Source organism: Misgurnus anguillicaudatus, chromosome 11 (assembly GCF_027580225.2).
Source record: "Misgurnus anguillicaudatus chromosome 11, ASM2758022v2, whole genome shotgun sequence".
NCBI classification, from domain to species: Eukaryota; Metazoa; Chordata; class Actinopteri; order Cypriniformes; family Cobitidae; genus Misgurnus; species Misgurnus anguillicaudatus.
In genome coordinates, this window is record NC_073347.2 from 34692059 (window position 1) to 34712536 (window position 20478).

Sequence of the window (20478 nt, forward strand, 5' to 3'; positions counted from 1 at the left end):
ATTAGAAAGAGAAATTAGGATTTCATTTAATTTAGGTTAAATGAAAAAAAAGTGTGTGTGTTGCGTGCAATTCCCCAAAGCCCATATTAAATATTTGGGAATATACACGTGTCAACATTTGAAGTGGATAAAAACCTTTCATAAAAGTTGTCTTAAAACCAATACCTGTACTGTTTTTGTCTCAGGACAACTTTTTTGATCCACTTCAAATGTTGACTAGTATATTTTCATTTTAGTAGGTTCTTTGATGAGGTTAAAAAACGTAGGCCTACGTAGCAACGTAACTTGCGCAATCTAATTTTATGTCCCCAAAACTTTGGCCTCACCACTAAAGCACCAAGCAGCTTGCATGGTCAGCCCTAACAACAAAACACCTGGAGAAATAAAAGTGAAATTGAAAGATGAGGTGCAGGAGAAATGCAGGTCGGAAATTAGTGAATAGATAATACAAACACTGCTTTGTAAATGTTAAAAATGTTGATCATTATCCTATCTTGTTATTAATATAACCATGCTGGTTCAAAAGCGTATGAAATAAAGCCTCTTTTCATTTACATTACAAATGCCTTGTATGTCTATTTAATGGTTGTGGGCGGGTTGTAAAAATAAATACAGTGGTGTGGGGCGGGCCAAATAATTTAATAAATGCGGGACCCGCATGTTGGAAAAAATCTGACCCGTGTATCACTAGTTTGGGCACCAAATACACTGGTGAATCAGAGATTTTAAAATTCATAAGGTGACTTGTCCTTTAGCCTTTTATTTTGGATTTTTTACTAACAACATAACTCCCATAATTACTTGTTATTTACATTACATTATTCTGCATTTACCATGCAGCTGCTTCACAAAAAAGTTATTAAAACCTCTGATGTAAAAAAATGTCGATGTAAAATTTATTAACTGGCAATAATAACCGTAATTACAGTATCAAGGTGAATAATCAACAATTTAGATTTTTTTCATAATCGTGCGGCCTTAAGGCCCCCTAACCAAAATAATGCACTTTTAAAAGTTTCAGAAAATTAGTCGGCAGTGTGTGTGCAGAAACATCCTGTAATTATACAAATCCATCTATTTTTCTTTCTGTAATCTCCTTTAAACCGCAACAGTCACACAACAGGCTATTGGGGATCCCCTATCAATGTGATGTCACATTGATTATGCCCCACCCATAACTGCTCACAGACTTCTCCTTATGAGCATGTGGGTGATTCTCACGAAAACTTGGTTTTAAAAATGTCAAGCATGAAAATGTAAAAATTGCTTAAATTTACTTTTTTCCCACCAGACATTTAAAAACAAAGTCTGGAGTAAATGGGAACATTAATTTAAAAACTTTTACTTATCATTTAACACTTTTTGTAACATAATTTAAAAAATTAGTCTAAAAAATCTCATTACCGCAACAGTCAGAAAACATCAACACTGACATATTTTCAAAATGACATGACAAACCTAATTTGGAGATTCTGCACATGCATTTAAAATCAAAGTATTATGCTTCTATTAATTAAATTAACATTTAATAAGCATCTGTTGCGGTAATGATAATCAAAATGTCGTGTAAGCATTCTGACAAGACAATATTTCAAATTAACTGTAAAAAAAATGATCTTACCTGGTAGCCATCTTGAAGTAACTGGTCCATGTGCTTGGTCACTCAAAATCAAACTTTATTAAAATTCTGTATGTGTGCTTAAACTGTTCTCAAAAAGTGTTGCGGAGGATGAGAACATCAGGCATGGACACATCATTTTCCTAATTTTTCTTCATTTTTATTATACATGAATATTCAGTAAATATTTTTTCTGTCATCTAAAGTAGTCTAGCAAAACATCCATTTATTTTTTTTCCTAATATTTTTGTGTTCATTTGATTAAATTACAACATAACGCATGTTCAAACACAGCCGGACACATTGCGGTAATGAGAATTTCAGCAGAAAATAAGATAAAATTTCCAATTATAAATTCTTATGTTGAAATCACACATTGTGCAAGGTAGAACACAGTATTGTGTTAATTCTGATGCTTTTTAATGTTACTATATTACACATTTTAAAGCTAAAATCATTAGTGCCGTGGTGTTTCAATGGTTTTGTGAGAATCACCCATGTAGTTCAATCTCCTGCCAGAGACACATGTTTTAATGTAGTCCAAAGCACATGTGTAAGCGCTCTACCCACTACTTTTAATACAAGAAGGTGAACAGAAGCTTTCTTTGCATTTAAAGAAACACACAAAACAGCATGGTTTTCATTGCAGCCACAAATGGTCATGTTCAACATCATATAGAAAGATCTGTGGTGTATTTTGAGCTGAAACTTTACAGACACATTCTGGGGATTCCAGAGACTATTTTATATTGCTGAAAACACCTACGTTAGGGGACCTTTAATGCTGTATCTGTGTTTCTTTTTCATGTAAAGCTGCTTTGAGACAATGCAACATTGTAAAAAAAGCACTACATAATACATTTGGAAAATTGGATTGAATCGAATGTATTCATTCTAGTAAGTGCAGAAAATCTACTTTCTGAAAGGTATATACAGTAGTCACAAAGCCAGTAATGATTTTTTACAGCATGATTTCCTTTTTATTTACAATATAAAAAATATAAATAATTGTGTTCCACTGGTGCTTTGTAAGATGATTGAGTGTTTCCAACGCATTACCATGAAAGCCGAGTGGCCACCCTGTCCAGGTGGATGTGGCATTGAGAAATTGTGTCGTAGAGTACACAAGCCACCGTGTTGTGAGCTGACTTGGGCAGATTTCTTTCAGTGAAGTGGGTTTATCAATGAAACGTTTACTAAGAAGGGGGACTCCAATGATATTCCTATCCCCTCAGATTTCACCAACTATGCCAACTATTCACAGGGATTGAAACATTAAGTCGTAGTACCTCTTTTAGGACTCTGTCACTCCAGAGACCAGGTGCGACAGAGATTGTATAGTGAATTGAGTTATTTGTAAATGCTGAACATACGATGCACACTCATACTTGAGTGCAAAAGAGATGTCAACTGGCCAGGGTCTCTCTCATTTGATAGATGATGGTGAAATGGGCTGTTTGGTTTTGTAGTGTGTTTCTGAAATGGTTGTTTCTGCTTTTTCCAATCAATTTTTGCCGTTGTTATTTCACCAGCATTGAGTAAATTGGCCACCTGTGTCATGTGATCTGTGACTCCTGTGAACAGTTTTTCATAAAGTAGTTGGTTTTACCATCCAAACGTAAAGCGAATCTTTTCAAAATTTGCAAAAAAACAAACAAATGCGAATAAGATGCATTTCCATCAAGTTGTTGGAGCGAATAACAGTTGTATTGTTAACCTAGTAACCAACAGTAAATTAAACACGGGATGCTTAAAAAATGGAGACAGGACTGCATTTAGTTATAATTGGGCAAATTATAAATTTACTATCAGTGCAGCTTGTAATTGCCAAACTGAATGCTGTGCTCCAAAGAAGGAATGCAGAGTTTTTGATGCAGGCACTAACAGCAAGGACATTGTGACGTTGTCACGCCCCATATATGGAAAAGACAACGACAGCCAAAACTGCTAGACGATCAGTCACGTGGGTTTAATGTTCCCTATGTCAGAATTTATCCAGAAAATACATTTCCATCTCCCATTATTCGCATTTACTCTTTATTGCATAAGTCAAAAATCACCTAATTTGTGTAAGAACTTTTAAGTGATTTTTATTCAAATTTTGGCGTTTCTCTCACTCGTTTCTTAAGGACTCGTTACAGTTGTGCGTAGGTCCTATGGTGTAGGCCGGGACGCCGTAGGTTATGCATCGGTTATCATTTATACTTTTGCGTTGTTGTCCGCGTCGATGTGCAAACACACATGCAGACCACTGGTAGGCAGTTTCCACGCGTGTTACCACAGTAGCAGCACGACGTCAATGAAGAAACATCTTGGTCAGTTTAATCCACAAGCGAAGAAGAATCAGCAACTTGTTGTGTATGTTTTGAGATGACCAGCAGTGATGGACGTAAATAATTGCAGTTTGAGTTAAATCACTCCTAAACTTGGTCCATCTTTGTTCTTACCGTCGCAAATGAAAATACCTATGACGCAGTTATTTTACCTGACGGGAGGGGGTCTAGTGGACCAATCACAGCGCTTGCGGTCCACGTAGGACTGACGCGCTATAAAAAATTGGGCGAGGTACATGTCAGGCTACGCGGAGGCGTATAAATTGGACTTTATGCAAAACTTCAAAATGTGCATAAAATCATGATGATGAAAACCCAGCTAGTTATTGCATTGTTTAGTGTCCACTGAAATTGTGTGTGTGGTTTATATTGATACTGTATGTATATACAACCCAGTCTCAAGGCAAATCGTGTTATAGTAACGAAAATTTGTGTTTGATGACACGAATTTCCGCTATTTTTCGTGTCTCTGGAGCCGAATGTCTTTTTCGTCCTTCCCAGCACAAATTTCTATCAATGGCTGTTCGTGTCTGTGGCACGACTTTCTTTATCGTGTCATTTTATATTTTGTTTTCTCATCGTTCTTTTCTATTTTTTGACCATTGTCGCTTGGGGTTTGGGTTAGAATCACTTTCTGCGACTTCATGACACAAACCTCAACTCTAACTCCAGGCGAGAATATTTTTAAAAGCGGACGAAAAACATGTAGAAACAAATGCATAAAATAACATCCTAACGCAAACCCGGAATCTAACCCAAACCCCAAGCGACAGTGATTTAAAAATAGAAAGAACGTTGAGAAAACAAAATATAAAATGACACGATAAAGAAAGTCGTGCCACAGACATGAACAGCCATTGATAGAAATTGGTGCTTGGAAGGACGAAAAAGACATTCGTCTCCAGAGACACGAAAAACAGCGGAAATTCGTGTTATCAAACACGAATAAATTAATCAAAATTTTCGTTACTATAACACGACTTGCCTTGAGACTGTGTTGGTATATATTGTGGCAACCCTTTTACATTTAGGATGGTGGAGTGTTAACTCACTCTCTCTCTCCTCTCACATGCTGTTCATTCCCCTTTTACTTTTTTAAATAGACTTTTCACTTTGCTTTATTGCAGCTGATGGCTGCAGATTAGTTTGAAGCAGTTGAGTATGATTCAGAGCTGTGAATGTGAGAGCTGTTGTTTCTGGCTTTATGATTGATCATTCTGTGTTAACTTCAGACCTCAACCTATAGCTTTAGCTTTTAGCGTTTTAGGATTTGCTCTGGCCTCTTAGATAAGTGGATCAAGCCATAATCTTCTTTGCAATGTGTGTGTGTGTGTGTGTGTGTGTGTGTGTGTGTGTGTGTGTGTCTATTTACACACTCAGCAGTTTCTCCAAATTCTGCAATCCAAATCAAAATACATCAGTTAATAGAATGAAATGTGTGTACAGCTGAAATTGAGCATTGCAAGAGGGTTTTTGTGAGTGTGTGGAAAAAAATCAATGTAAGTGAATCATGTAGGATTTAGTTTATTGGGGAATCTCAAATATTTCTCCAAATATGATCAATACAATGAAGTTTAATTTGTTAGTAACATTTAACTGCATGTTAACATTAACTAACAATGAAATATACTTCTAGAGCATTTATTCACTCGTTATAACACTCGTTAAACAAAATCATTCAAAATATTCTTTATTATCATGAAAATACCTGAAACAATTTGAAGAACAGCAAAGAACATTTCCTGGAATAGCGTTCATAATGCTACTTCTTCTGTGGCACAAAGGAATTTTCTGCACGAGAGCTTTCACCATAATTCATTAAAATTCATTCATTGAGAAAATGTGTGTAAACCTTAATTTTTCAGCGTCTTACGGATTCGTTAGATGTGATGTCCGTAGTGCTGAACTGAACTGCATCACATTTTAGATCAAGCACAACTCATCATCTCTGCTTTTTTGCGACCCTGAACTAATTTGCGCTGCTCTTGATTGTGTTGGTCATTATGGAAACCAGCTGTTGTGCCTGTGTTATTTAATTTGTGCTATTTAGGTAAAAACAGATATTGTATCAGATATGGTATCAGATATTACCACTTCCATATGTTCTCATTAGGAATTTAGTGTTTATCAAGATATTTTAATCATTTTTAAAACACATAACTTTAACACTCTGGGGTCGACGCAAGCTCTTTATTTTTCATCCACTTCACAAAGAGAATTAGATAACTCTGCTGATTTTGGACATACAGATATGATTTATACATCATTTAAAACGTTAATGTACATCATTTAAAAAGTAGTTTTTTCTGTCCACTCCCAATAAAAACAGAATGTTGTGCTTTTCACAAAATTAAGAAAATAAACATGATGCGCGTTTTGTTCTCTCTCCCTCAGTGAAGTCCTTTCTCAAACGCGTCAGAAAAATAAACTGTAACTTAACGAATACTTGTCATAGAAACAAAAGATAAATGTCTCCATAATGCTTTGAATGTCAGCTTTTAAATGATGTAAGTTAGATCGAAAACATATATTGTCATTCGGTGTAAACTGTATGAGAAGGAGGACAAGTACCGTCTTTCTCTTGTTACCTGATTATCTGTAATGAGATGAGATCGCCACACCCCCGCGCCTTTGAAGTGAACGAGCAGAAACATCCATATGCATAACTCGTGCCTCCTCAGTCTCTCCATTCCTTGTTGTTTCATCCGAATGCACCAAACACGACATCTAAATCCTTATTTACTTGCGTATGTGTGTCAGTATCTCCAGACGCGAGTGTTTTCTTTGTTCTTCCGTCAAACATTTCACGCGAGCAGAACGCACATACACAAACACATGAGTCAGCTGTCAATCACTGATTATTGAGGAGCTTTCCCACCTCTACGCATACAGCCTTTCCCAGAAAAAAGTGTCTTAGAAATTGTAAATCAATATATTGCTTTATGTGAATGAGTAGGCCGAATGATTTTCACATCATTTTGAAGAAAAAACTCTAAACTACTAGATCCTGTTTTGAAAAGTCTTGGGAAAACATGTTAAGATGGAGTTTTGTGGACAAACGCAGTGTTATGAGAATTTTGCCATTTATATGTTTTTAAGCAACTGAAAAAAGCACAAATGTCAGTGCATGTCAAAACTTCCCCAGGGCCCTAAAAACCCCTTAGACCCCAGAGGGTTAAATTTAACAAAAGCATTCATTATAAAAATGGACTTCAATTACTGTCTGTCTTGTCACTAGTCGACAGAGACAAACTAGTTTTCTTTAAATCCTCTGCAGATTTATTTCATTTTAAATGTATCAAACAGTTTGTGCTCTGTCTTATTTTAAACCATCAGGCTACTGCTGCCCACAAACACACGCATGTATGCTTGTCATTGTCAATAATGGGCGGTAAAATCTGTGGGAATCTGTGAAGTTTTCTGTGCAGGGCTCGAAATAAACTTTTTTAGTAGGTAGCACTGGTTGTCAGTATGTATTTGATGATCGCATTTCTCAATGAAACAATGAAATCCACATGAACAGCAGCTCTGAATATGAACTACAAACAGCACGAAACTGACAAAGTCTTTGATGACGAACTGTCCTCCATAGACAGTGTGATCACACCATTTTGAATAATACAATATCAGGAAGTTATGGCCATACCTTCCAGAGCATGCTGCACAACTTGTAATTTCTAGGTTGGATTACTGCAATGCTCTTCTTCCTATTAAACCACTCCAATTGGTTCAGAACGCAGTAGGTCGGCTCATCTTCCAGGAGCCGAATAGGGCTCATGTTATGCCGCTCTTCATCTCTCTCCACTGGTTACCGATTGAAGCGTGTGTTAGGTATAAGGCACTACTACTCACTTACAGAACTTTCACTGCGACTGCACCAGCATACTTTCACACCTTCATACATTCATACACCCCATCCAGAACCTCAGCAAATGAGCAGCGCCTTGTGTTACCTTCACAAAGGGGTACCAAATCACATTCCAGCTCGTTTTGCTTCACTTCTCCCTGCTGGTGGAATGATCTTCCTACTGCAATCCAATCAGCTACAACTCTTATAACTTTCAAAAAACAATTAAAACCCCATCTTTTCCAAAACATACTTGACATAGATATTAACCACACTTCTATCTCTTCTTTTAATAAAAAACCCTAACTTTCTCTTTCTTTATCTCTTAACAGGTATTGTTTCGGAATAGTGAAAACTTGTATCTTGTTATAAGCATCTTTTGTACTATTGCCTCGCTATGACAAATCGCTTTATTGTTTCCTAATCTTTGTAAGTCACTTTGGATAAAAGCGTCTGCTAAATGCCAAAATGAAAATGTCATCCATGTAAAGTTTCATTGGTCTCTGTGAGACGTTCACTAATTATTCCACAGTATATGCGTAAGTTTCATAAAGAAATTAAAACATATCACACCACAACAATCATTTGCACTTACACAAACGCTCCCAAATATATTTTGAGGTCGCAGCGATTAAATTTTAGGAGCAATTTTGAGCCCTGCTGTGGATATCTGCGGCCGTGGATTCTCTGCAATGGCCCGACAATGAACTACAGTGACCAAACAATAAACAATTTTGCCAATACAGCCATTAACTAACGTTAACCAACATAATAAACGCGGTAAAAATATATTGCTTACATTTAGGGATGAACCGAATAATCGGCCATCGAAAATTTTTGGCCGAAAATGGCCCAAAAGTGGATTTTCGGTTTTCGCCCAAAAGACTTTTATCACCGAAAAAATACGGCCGAAATAATGTGATGACGCAAACAGAAACCGCGACCTGCACGTGCTTGTCTGAAGTAAAATATCTGCGGTGTGGACTAGATTTTTCTCAAACCCGCGTCCGTTGAATACACGATTGCTTTTAAAATTAGGGATGTGCACGAATGGTCAAATATTTCGATCTGGAATAATAATTAGAATTGAAAAAAAAGATATTCAAATGTTTTTAATGTCCACCGCAGCATTACGGCTACTGCTCATTTAATAATTTTCACTTGACCTTTTACAGACTTTAATGTAAAATATACATGAAAATTAATATGTATGTATTTCTGATTGTTTTGGTAATTCAGATTGCAGACTCATTTAAGAGTTTAGAGTTTTAATGCCGGGTGTTAGACGTGCTTCGCCGCCGCCGCATCAGCGTGCATCATGAGAGATTTGTTAGCTTCCTTATATAGCCTAGTTTATTTTGTTGTTAAAACGACACGAGACACACATGGAAAGCGAAACGGAGAACATTTATTTTATCTGTGGATATGGTTATAACCAACCCGATAACTGCAAATGCCGTAACAGCAAACAATAGCTCCGTTTTGTGAAGTGTTGTTAAATTAAGCTCGTAACTTTGCACCCTCAGCAATAATGTATCAAGCCAGCTTGCGTTATTTGTAACATAATATTAAATTCAGATATATTTGTTAGATCCGTTTGTTGTTCTCACTGGATAACCACAGAGCAGAGTTTTTTCTGCAGCTGGCATTAATGAGAAAAACGGGTTTCACCGGAGAAGGTAGGCTAAATATGATTTTCTTTCTAAACAAAAACATGTGAGACTAAATAAAGAAGATATTCATATTTGACGGAGCCTTCGATCCATGCGGGGTTTTAACGCGCATTAAAATGCCATCATTTTTTTTTAGCATTTTGTAACATTAGCGTTAAAACAAAACCACAACTAGCACATCTCAGTTTTTAAATGTATACTGCATGGTAAACCAGCACCAAAGGATTAATTAAACAAACAGTTTAACTTTTAACAACCTGATGTGTCACTAGTAGCCTACTCACCAGTGGCAGATAGCTTATATAACTGAAGTTGGGTTTGTTTAGGACACATGCTGTTTGGCTTAATTTTCTTCTCAAATTTTGTGTGTTGACTCCATTTCTATTACACGCAAAAATACCATAAGTGCAATGGTAGTACTAATGATTGGCATAATTTCTTTCGGTGTTTCGGCCTTGGTTTCCTCTTTTTCGGTTTTTGGTTTCGGCCAAAAATTTTCATTTCAGTGCATCCCTACTTACATTTAGTGAATGCTAATGCATTTAGTCATTTTAATCATTTCTAGGTTATGTATGTAACCTCTGTTCCCAGAGAAGGGAACGAGACGCTGCGTCTCATTTGCCATACTTTCGGCATATGCCAGCTAATGTGGGCTTTCCTGTTCGTTCTTTTATGCTCTCACCTGTGATGTCACACCCAACCATTGGTCGAATTTGATATACAAACACCATCACGCTGTAGGCATTCCCAAAGCGTCAGTTCCCTGATGCAGGTTGGAGTTCCCTCGAAAGGGAACTTATGTTACAGTGTTACGCCAAAAATTTTTAATTTTTAGGAAAATGTATAGATTTCTTTTGCTTTTGATGTGAAATATATTTTCAACAGTTTTTGTGAGATTCCCCCCATTCGCACATTTGTTATATTTTGTGTTTTATATGCATAACTGGATGTGTACGCATGCATATGTGTGTGTGTGGACTTTTTTGCTTTTATCATCAGTTCTTTTCAATCCTGATTGTGTGTCTACATTATGTGTGTGAAAGCAGGAAGAGAAAGAGTTTGTGAAAGCTGTCTTGGTGCTCAGTGTGTCAATCTTGGCTCAGACTGTGGTCTGTTGTCTCAGTGCCACGTGATGTTTCCTGTCTTCCTTTTAATTAAAGTCTCTCTCTGTGTTTGACAACACAAAACTCCTCTTCAATAAACCTCTGCTCTGTCCCGAGACTCTTAAAGGCGGTGTGACAGAGGAAATATTCTTCTTTAACAGAGTGTATCTAGGAGCATTTGAGTATATAAAGCTACTAGAGTAAACAGAGTTTACAGCAGATTAGAAGCCGTTTGGTGCCACGGGGGGTAAGTCAGTGTCCTAGTTGTTCAGTTGAGTTTGTGTCTATCAAAGAAACCATAACCTCTTTTCTCCTCAATAGATAGAGACACGGGTTGTAATTGCAGCAGATGTGGGCAGCATCTTTTTGAGTAAAAAACATCTTGAGCTCTTCCGTTTAAATTTTAGAGAAGAGTAAAATAAAAGGATTTATGATTTATGCAGATGCTTTTATTCAATGCAGCACAACGTGCATTTAAGCAATACATTTTATTAGTATGTTCTGGGTTTTACCTGGACATCAAACCCATTTAAAGCTAGAGTTTTTATTGATTACACGTATGCATTATATTCCTTCACATTAGTTATTTGGTGTATAATGTGTTAATTCAGTGATGGTGTATTTTTCTCTAACATGACAATTCTTTTATGTTTTAAATCTGTGACTCTTGCTACAGTAGCACAATTTCATCACCTCTTTAAGGGGACATGCACACCAAGGTGTTTATGCCGGTGGCCGGCGCATGTTTTCAATTGTTTCCAATGAAAGCACTTTTTAATAACGCCAGCAGCTGCCAGGTTTTGTCTGCACTAAGTGCCAGCCCTCTGCGTTTTGCCACGCTCAGTGCTGAACACCCACATTTGAAAATGTTTCAACTTTGGGCGAAACGCTCAGCTTATCAATGTCACTTTTCACTCGACCATCTAATCACAGTGGAGGAAGGGCGGGACAAATATAACAACAACAACCAACCAGTTCAACGACTGATAAAGGAAGCAGAAGTATCATAGCAACCAAAGCGCTTGGCTAAAAAAACGCTGGCAAGCGCCTACAGTAATCATCCGCCTTGCTTTTTCAGCCGCATTTAGACGCTTTGGTGTACACGTCCCCTAAAGGGATAGTTTACCCAAATATACTCACCCTCATGCCATCCCCGTTGCTAAATAATCTAAAAACATTAATAATTTTCTCTTGCAAATGTATAATTTTGATTTAAAAGACATTTATTGACCTACTGAAGTCATTTGGATCACTTCAATGGATGGATGGATGGATGTGCTTTTTGGTGCTTCACCAAGCACCATTTAAGAAGATAATGTGATGGTATTTTAATATAAGAAAATCCTATTTATCCTACCTGCTTCGGTGAAAGCCCGTTCTTGTGACTAGATACAATAACGCCGGTGCTGCGGAGAAAACTCTTTCTCGTGATGATGGTTATCCGATAAAAACAACAGACGGATTTAACAAGATTGAATATCTGTATTTAACATTATTTTACAAATAACGTAAGCTGGCTCGATAGATTATTGTTGACTGTGCAAAGTTAGTAACGTTAGCTTAATTTAACAACATTTCACAAAGACAGAGCTTTGCTTCAAATATTCGGTTCATTTTCATTTCGTTCTCGGTGTATGTCTCGTTATTAACAAAATAAAGTAGACTTTATAACAGAAAGCTTACAAATCTCTCATGATGTGTTGATGCGGGCGGCGGAGAAGCACGTTTAATAACACGTGAGCCCTCACTGAGCCAGTGGCCAAATACGGCGCGGCCAAACCCAGAGATAAATGGAAAACATTCGTCTGCTATCTGCATTGCCAAACAATTAGAAATACATACAAATTAATGTTCATGTATATCTTACATTTAAGTCTGTAAAAGACAGTATAGACGGTTTCATCGGATGCACGTGATACACGTCTGGATCCGAACTTTATTTCCGGTTTCGTTTTTTTTAATGGTCTGACTAGTTGCTAAACTGATCTCTTGAACAAATTCCTCGTCGAAAATAACAAATGTTTTGGTTTCCTAGGTAATCTATGTGTTGTTTTTTTGCTTGTTATATAAATAAACTACGTTTAAAGTACTTTTTTGTTATTTATTATTAGTGGAGTTTACCGGAAGTTACGTGTGGACCGCGACAGCGCTTGTTTATGTTGTTACTGCTGAAACCGTCTATAGATGAAGTGAAAAAGCATTAAATAAGTCGTAACGCTTTGGTGGCACATTAAAAACAAACAAACATTCGAATAGAATTTTTTAAATTCGAATTATTATTGCCGATCGAATATTCGAATATCCATGCCCATCCCTAAACCATGGTTAGTGTAGTAAAATCATGGTTTTGCTCATAGTAATCAATACACCCAAAACATGGTAAATACACTTTTACCACAAAAAAACATGGTACATTTTCATAAGTGTATTTAAATTGGTATGCATTTTAATGAAGAGCAGTTAATGTAGGGAAACCTCATGAACCATGAAACAGACCAACGGGAAACAAAAGGTCACTTTGTCTGTCCATACCCACACTGCCTGTAATGCTTATGTTCTGTATCTTACAAATGTTACAAAAGTTTCTGAATCAAATCAAGTATCAAATTGAATGTTTAGTATGCACTTATTACTTTTGAATTAGATCGAATTGCCGTCAACCCAAAGGTTTCCTTCGTAGTTGATCAGGATAAAAGCTTGAGATGATCAATATTTAATGGGAAGAAAATCTCCTACTTCTCACCTGCCAACTGGTGCTTAGTTGCATTATGATAGTTATACAGCGACATACGGTAAAGGGAGGAACCTTATCTGTTGTGTATCAGGCTCTCATGACTCACCAGTGTGTAAGCTGATTCACTTTAGACACTTAATGCTAATTGATGTGTGGATGAGATCAGTTGGTGTTTGTGACTTCTGTACTGGCTTCCAGTAACAATGACTGCTTTTGTACTGGGGTCAGGCAAAATTTTGAATGTAAAATATATGAGTTTTCGGTTCATGAGGTGGAACTGTTGAATGGGATTTCAAATGGTATTGTCTGGAAAATGAATTCACAAAATTTTAATTCAAATAAATTCAACAGTCACACAATAGCAGAATTTCATTTTATATGAACAGATGAATTATAACTAGTTGATGATATTTGGAATCAGTGGAAATATTTTCGTTTGGCTGATAGATTCACTGGTTTGGTCACGTTAGCGCAGTGGTTTTCAAACTGGGGGCCGGGACCCCCAGGGGGGCCTCTAGATGGTGCCAGGGGGGCCCCAGTTTTATGACATTTTATGAAATACATTAATTTATCATGAATTCTGTGTAATTAAACCTAAAAAAATAAGGCTACTAACCAAAAGCACTACTTTTTGGATAATTTAATGTTTTTTTTTTCTATTAAAATGTTGAGTTTTAGAACAGTTTTTTGTCACAAATTTTCTTTGGGGGGGCCGCAAAAGAATGCACCATACACAAGGGGGGCCGCACGCTGAAAAAGTTTGAAAACCACTGCGTTAGCGCATTAGCATCTTGTTTCTTGAAGATGAATGCTCTCGATTCCAGTTTACCTCACAAACAGTGACAAATACTGCGACTGGCTCTTCCTCAGATATGCGTGTTGCTGTTGATAACTTATAAATAAGACGCTGTTTCCCACCGCACTCAATAACCAGCATCACTCGAAGCCCAGCATGAAAGCTGTATGTGTGAGGAGGACAAGACATATGTTCACAACAGTTTATTCTGTTTTCATGATAAGCTACATGCCACTAACCAAGCAAATATGAAGAGTTTCGTTGCAAAACGAGATATCCACCGTTTTGTTAATTGTTCAGAAATCACGTTTTTTGGTTGTGCATTCCAATTAATTTCAATGCAACTGCAGTTGCTTTGTTTTGATTTAAACCTTCATAACTTTAAAAATACAGCTAAGTAGCACCATAAAACAAAATAATAACATGATAACATAATAATAAACATGTTTTGACAAAAATGTTAAAAAATGGATTTATCTCGTTTTGCAACGAAACTCTTCATATATAACTTAGGTTGTGCATTTTGTCATGTTGTATGGTTTTTACAAAGACAACACAGATAAATCTTTTTTGATTTAGTAATATATTTTTAACTTTAAGGGGGTGTGAACACCAAAGCTATTAATGCGTCTGAAAATGCCAGGCGGACGCCGCCCCCATATTTTTTTCAGTTCGGCGCTTTGGTTGCTATGATCATAGACATTATATATGTGGATGCCTCATGACGTGCTGGAACGTAATCCAGCGTCGCTGCCATATTGGTTATGTCTTCTCACTATATGCTAGCACCAGTCATTAGGAGTCAATGGAGAGCGAGCAACTATGCCTATTATATGCAGCTTACGGTTGCAAAAACCGGCAGAATATTGATACCAGATCGCATGGGATTACCTTTCACAAGTAAGATTGAACAATAACTTTGGTTATTACACATGTATATTATGTCATCGTAACTAACGCTACTTACGTGTAACCAAACCGTGTGAAAATTTGGGGAGTTGTGATTATTGTAGTTGGGGTTACACCTTCTTCAGTAGAACTATTCTTGGGGTGCATTGGGGACCCATCCAAGATGGCGGCCACGCTGATACGTCAGCTCCAATAGGCAGCGTCAGTCTATGAAGCATCTACGTATATAATGTCTATGGCTATGATACTTCTGCTTTGTTTATCAGTTGTTGAACGATGCGCTGGTTGGTTGGGTGGTTGTGATGTTTATCGTACCCCTCCACTGTGATTGGACAGCCGAGTGAGACGTGACATTGACGAGCTGAATATTTTTCAACTCTTGGCGCTCAGTGCTGGGCGCAGAAAAAGCTACTTCCATTATGAACAATTGAAAACATACGCCAGCTGCGGGCGTAAACCCTTGGTGTGCACACCCGCTAAGATAGTAACTTCATGCGGTTTATTTGTTCATATTAAGGAATACTGTTTTGTCATTAATTACACATGTTACATATAATCTTTTGTTGGATTAAAGAAGCATTAATTATTTATCTCATTACTTTTTTAATTAAGAGAATATTGCATAAATATTATGCAAAATAAATGTTTATTTAGTTTTACTAATTGTTTGTAAGTTTCTCACTTACTATAAATTATATATTTTAAACATCGACCTTATATTGGCCAATAAGCCACAGGAAATGAAGTTTTCCCACAATCCTAAATAATTGTGTTTATTTCTTTATGTATGTCTATTTCCTGATCAGTTATAACTTCTCTTTTCTCATTTCACTGAACTAATTTAAGTTTCAGTTTCTCTCTGATTCTCCCTACAGCTCTTTTTCGTCTCATATGTATCTTTCCTTCTCTTTTCTCTTTTTACCGCTGCTGGCACTAATGCCCCTCAGACTGGCACTATGAGGGTAAGATGCTTTCTTTTTCTGAATCACAACATTAATCCGATTAGTCTGTCATCTCTTTTCTCCTCTATTCAGTCATTCGTTTATTCATTCACCCTATAAAAACCAAAATCCTGCTCACACAATCACAATCACCAAAAAACATCTCATGTGAGGGAATAATGACATAAGTGTTGAACACATATAAATACATACAATCATTTTAACACGTTGTCCTCTTTTTCTGTTTCTGGCAGAATGCAAGTTGTCTCGGTCGGGTCCGCCTGCTACTATCGTCACCATTGATGAGGAGAGTCCAAATGGTAAGTGTCTTAAAACACGATTTATTGATCTAACACACTTATTTGGTTTTCCATGGTCTAATTCAGAGGTTCACAAAAACCAGTGTCATTAATGGTTAAACTGCAGTAAGCAACCACCAAAAAACCACTTAGCAATGCCCTAGCAAACACTCAGAGCACCTAAGCAACTGCATGGCAATGCCCTGGCAACCATCTGCATATCAGTGCCCTGGCAACCATCTGCCTAGCAATGCCCTGGCAACCATCCACAGCACTTAGCAACTGTTCTGGCAAGTTTTGCATGTGCCTAAATGTATTAGCAGGGAGTTATCCATGCAAACCGGCCAAAACTAGCCGAGTAAAAGTGATAATGGTGTGATTGTCAAGTTTGGTTATCCATGCTCGAAATGTGACCTCTGCATGCAATGTATCCCAGTGAATATTGAACACAAACACAAGCACTGGGCAGCTATCCCCAGTTTTGTGTTTAAAAGACATCTAGTCGTCCAAACACAGCCCAGACGTCTAGGCTAAAACAACACAATTTCAAGGCAAGTCGTGTTATAGTCACCAAAAATTTTATTAATTTATTCGTGTTCATGGACACGATTTTCCAATTTTTTTCGTTTCAGTCCACACAAATTTCTATAAATGTTTTTTTATGTTTGTGACACAACTTCTTTTTCATGTATTGTTCATTTCATTATTGTTCATTTTATGTATTGTTTTCCTCATTTTTTTCCTATTTGTAAATCATTGTCGCTTGGGGTTGGGGTTAGATTTGGGGTTTGGGTTAGGATGTAATTTTTTGTATTGGTTTCAACATGTTTTTCTTCCGATTGTAAAACAATTTTCGCTTGGGGATGGGGTTAGAGTTGGGGTTTGGGTTAGGATGTCTGAAATGTTTCAAAAAGTCATTCTAACCCTAATTGACAATGGTAAAAAATAGGAAAAAAACAATGAGAAAACAATACATAAAATGACACGAAAAAGAATGTCGTGCCACAAACACGAAAAACTATTTATAGAAATTTGTGTTAACTGACACAAAAAAAGACATTCGTGCTCAATGGCACGAAAAAGTGGAAAATTTTGTCCATGAACACGAATAAATTAATTAAATATTTCGTGACTATAACACAACTTACCAAAATTTGGGCAGTCTGTGAAAGTGTAATAGACCATAGCACAAAAAATAAATGAAATAATAAATAAACCCCACACCTTCTAATCACTTTTTACTTCGCATACATAATAGACAAAAAATTCAAGTTTATTTTGGCTATAAGTGAACTTATAGCTGGACTATATTGGGTCTATAGTTAACCTAGATGGTACTGGGTCATCGCAGTGCCTGGAAAGCAACTGGGAAAAGGATGCTTTGCTCAAGGGCAACACAGTATTTCCTGCTGGTTTTGGGAATCGAACCAGAACCTTTAGGTTACAAGCCCGTCTCTCTAACCTTTAAGCCACAACTGCCCCATTTAATTCATTTAACAAAAGCTTGGATCAAGGGCTGACTTTTAGTGAGTTGCTCTGTCATGCACGAAACCCTGACCCAGAATCAGGTCGCCTATGAGTCATTTAGCACCAGGTCACCCACAAACAGGTCACCAAAAGGTTTGAAAAGAGATTGGTACCAGCCAAAGTGATGAAAGAGTTTGGTAGCTCTTGTTAAAGGGATACTTCACTTTTTTTTTTTTTTTTAAATATGCTAATTTTCCAGCTCCCCTAGAGTTAAAGGGGCCATGATACAAGACTTTTTTAAGATGTCAAATCAATCTTTACTGTCCCCGGAGCACATATGTGAAGTTTTAGCTCAAAATACCATATAAACAATTTATTATAACATGTTAAAATTGCCACTTTGTAGGTGTGTGCAAAAATGTGCAGTTTTGGGTGTGTCCTTTAAAATGCAAATGAGCTGATGAAATTCAAACACTAATCACAATGATGGTGGTTTGTTGCAATTAAAACTCAATTGTGCTTTTCTCTGCACTAAATGGGAGTGCTGTGGTTGTATAGTGCAGATTAAGGGGTGGTATTATTATAATAAGAGCTCCTTATGACATCATAAGGAGAGACGAATTTCAACGACCTATTTTTTCATGTGCTTGTAGAGAATGGTTTACCAAAACTAAGTTAATGGGTTGATCTTTTTCACATTTTCTAGGTTGATAGAAGCATTGGGGACAATCATAGCACTTAAACATGGAAAAAGTCTGATTTTCATGCCATGGCCCCTTTAAACATTTGATTTTTACTGTTTTGGAATACTACAGCCAATCTCCAGACGATCTTTTAGCATAGCTTAGTATAATCCATTGAACCTAATTAGACCATTAGCATCATGCCTAAAAAAATACCCAAAGAGTTTTGATATTTTTCCTATTTAAAACTTGACTCATCTGTAGTTACATCGTGTACTAAGACAGACGAAAAATTAAAAGTTGCGATTTTCTAGACAGATATGGTTAGGACTATACTCTCATTCTGGCGTAATAATCAAGGATTTTGCTGCTGTAACATGGCTGCAGCAGGCGCAATGATATTATGCAGCACCTGAAAATAGTCCCCTGCTAATAAAAGTAAGCAAGAGGACTATATTCGGGCACTGTGTAATTTCATTGCGCCTCCAGAGTCAAGTTTTAAATGGGAACAATATCGAAACTCTTTGGTTATTTTTAGCGTGATGCTAATGGTCTAATCAGATTCAATGCATTATGCTAAGCTATGCTAAAAATGGTACCACCAGACCTGGAGATCAGCTGAATGGATTCCAAAATGGTAAAAATCCAATGTGTAACTCTAGGGGAGCTGGAAAATGAGCACATTTTCAAAAAAAGTGGAGTGTCCCTTTAATATTTGATAAAATGTGAATAATTTAGAAATTCAGAATAGAAATGATAAATTGGTAGTTGCAGACAATATTGCTTCAACAGTTGTCTCAGACAACCAGATGTCACACTTTTGTCAGTAGCTGGAGAGACAGTTACCTGTTGCTTTCCTGGCGTCTGAGCTCTCTCTGGAACCACAGATGGTGTTTGTGTTGTGGCGGCACGCTGGGGCCGATTATCGCATACAGTATCTCTGTGCAGACGTTGCTGCACTGCGTCATGCACTGATAAATAAAGCACTCGCCACTGTAGTGCGCAGCAGAGCGTTTGACAACACTGTCTGTTTGATTATGTGACAGCTGTTGGCAACCAAGACTGTCTTTTTACCACCCTTTTGCCCTTTTTACGTCTCACCTATCGATTATTCCCCTTTTTACTCTAGGGTCATTTTTTTTGGCATCCGTTGTTGGCACAGGAAAGTGCGGTGAGACAGAGGCTTGTTGGGAAATGTAGTTGTGGCAATATTTCTGTGTGTTTAAATAATTTGTTTATTTCGGTTTTTCGCTTTAGCACCCTGTGGTTAGATAAAACAGCCGAAGGCGTCATCAGCCTCACTTAGATAAAACAGAAACTCTTTTATATTTCTGTTCTTGTGGCAGCCATGCCAAAGCGGTTATAATTTTAATTCAGGACAGTTTAACCTGGAGTAAAGTTGAATATAAAATATCCTATAATTATAGTGCCTTATTGTGACTGTCTGCTTGCTTTGTCTGAATTCGGGCTGGGTTATATTGGCCAAAATTCGTAATTTTGGAATAAATGTCTCAATGTTTTGTGCAATGAATGTTTACGTGCCAAAGCCTGTAAACAAAGTCAAAGCCTCATGTAAGATGTCACAAGCATATTTATAAAAAAAAATACAATTGAAAATATACAGTTGCATAACATGCAAGCTAATTGTTAAGTTTACGTCTGACCTCATTGCACCTACAAAGGAGTTTCATATCAGACCATACTCATTTAGATGGTAAAAAATACAGATATATTGCTAAAACTCAACATATTGCCCAGTTGCTATACCTCAATATTGAAATTGCATGTAATGTGTAAGATGAAGCGCGACGGTCAATCATTTACTCGTATACTAGCTCTGGAAAAAGACGCATTAGATGGAAAAGAGAAAGCAAGAAACGCAGATGAATCACTTGTGGGAAGGAGTCAGTAAGAGATTATATAAGCACTTGACATTTCAGACCAATTCAAATGCACTGGGATTTCAGAAGTCAGAAGTGAAAGGTACTTAAATAAATCCTATATCAGAGAAGATTCCCTTCATTAAAGGACTCTGTATGTTTGGACTGATATCAGAGCACAATTGCTGTGGTAAT

General features: G+C 37.0%; 1 protein-coding gene across 2 annotated transcripts in view; it reads left to right on the plus strand.

The window, feature by feature from the left end:
* Window positions 1-20478, plus strand: part of pcdh15a (protocadherin-related 15a) — a 351466-nt gene that overhangs the window by 70489 nt on the left and 260499 nt on the right. The window contains exons 3-4 of one of the 2 annotated variants that reach the window (XM_073873588.1): window positions 15961-15975; window positions 16209-16274. In XM_073873588.1, the coding sequence (XP_073729689.1) occupies window positions 15961-15975; window positions 16209-16274 (81 nt within the window). The remainder of the gene's footprint in view (window positions 1-15960; window positions 15976-16208; window positions 16275-20478) is intronic. The other variant, XM_073873587.1, reaches the window with a different exon arrangement.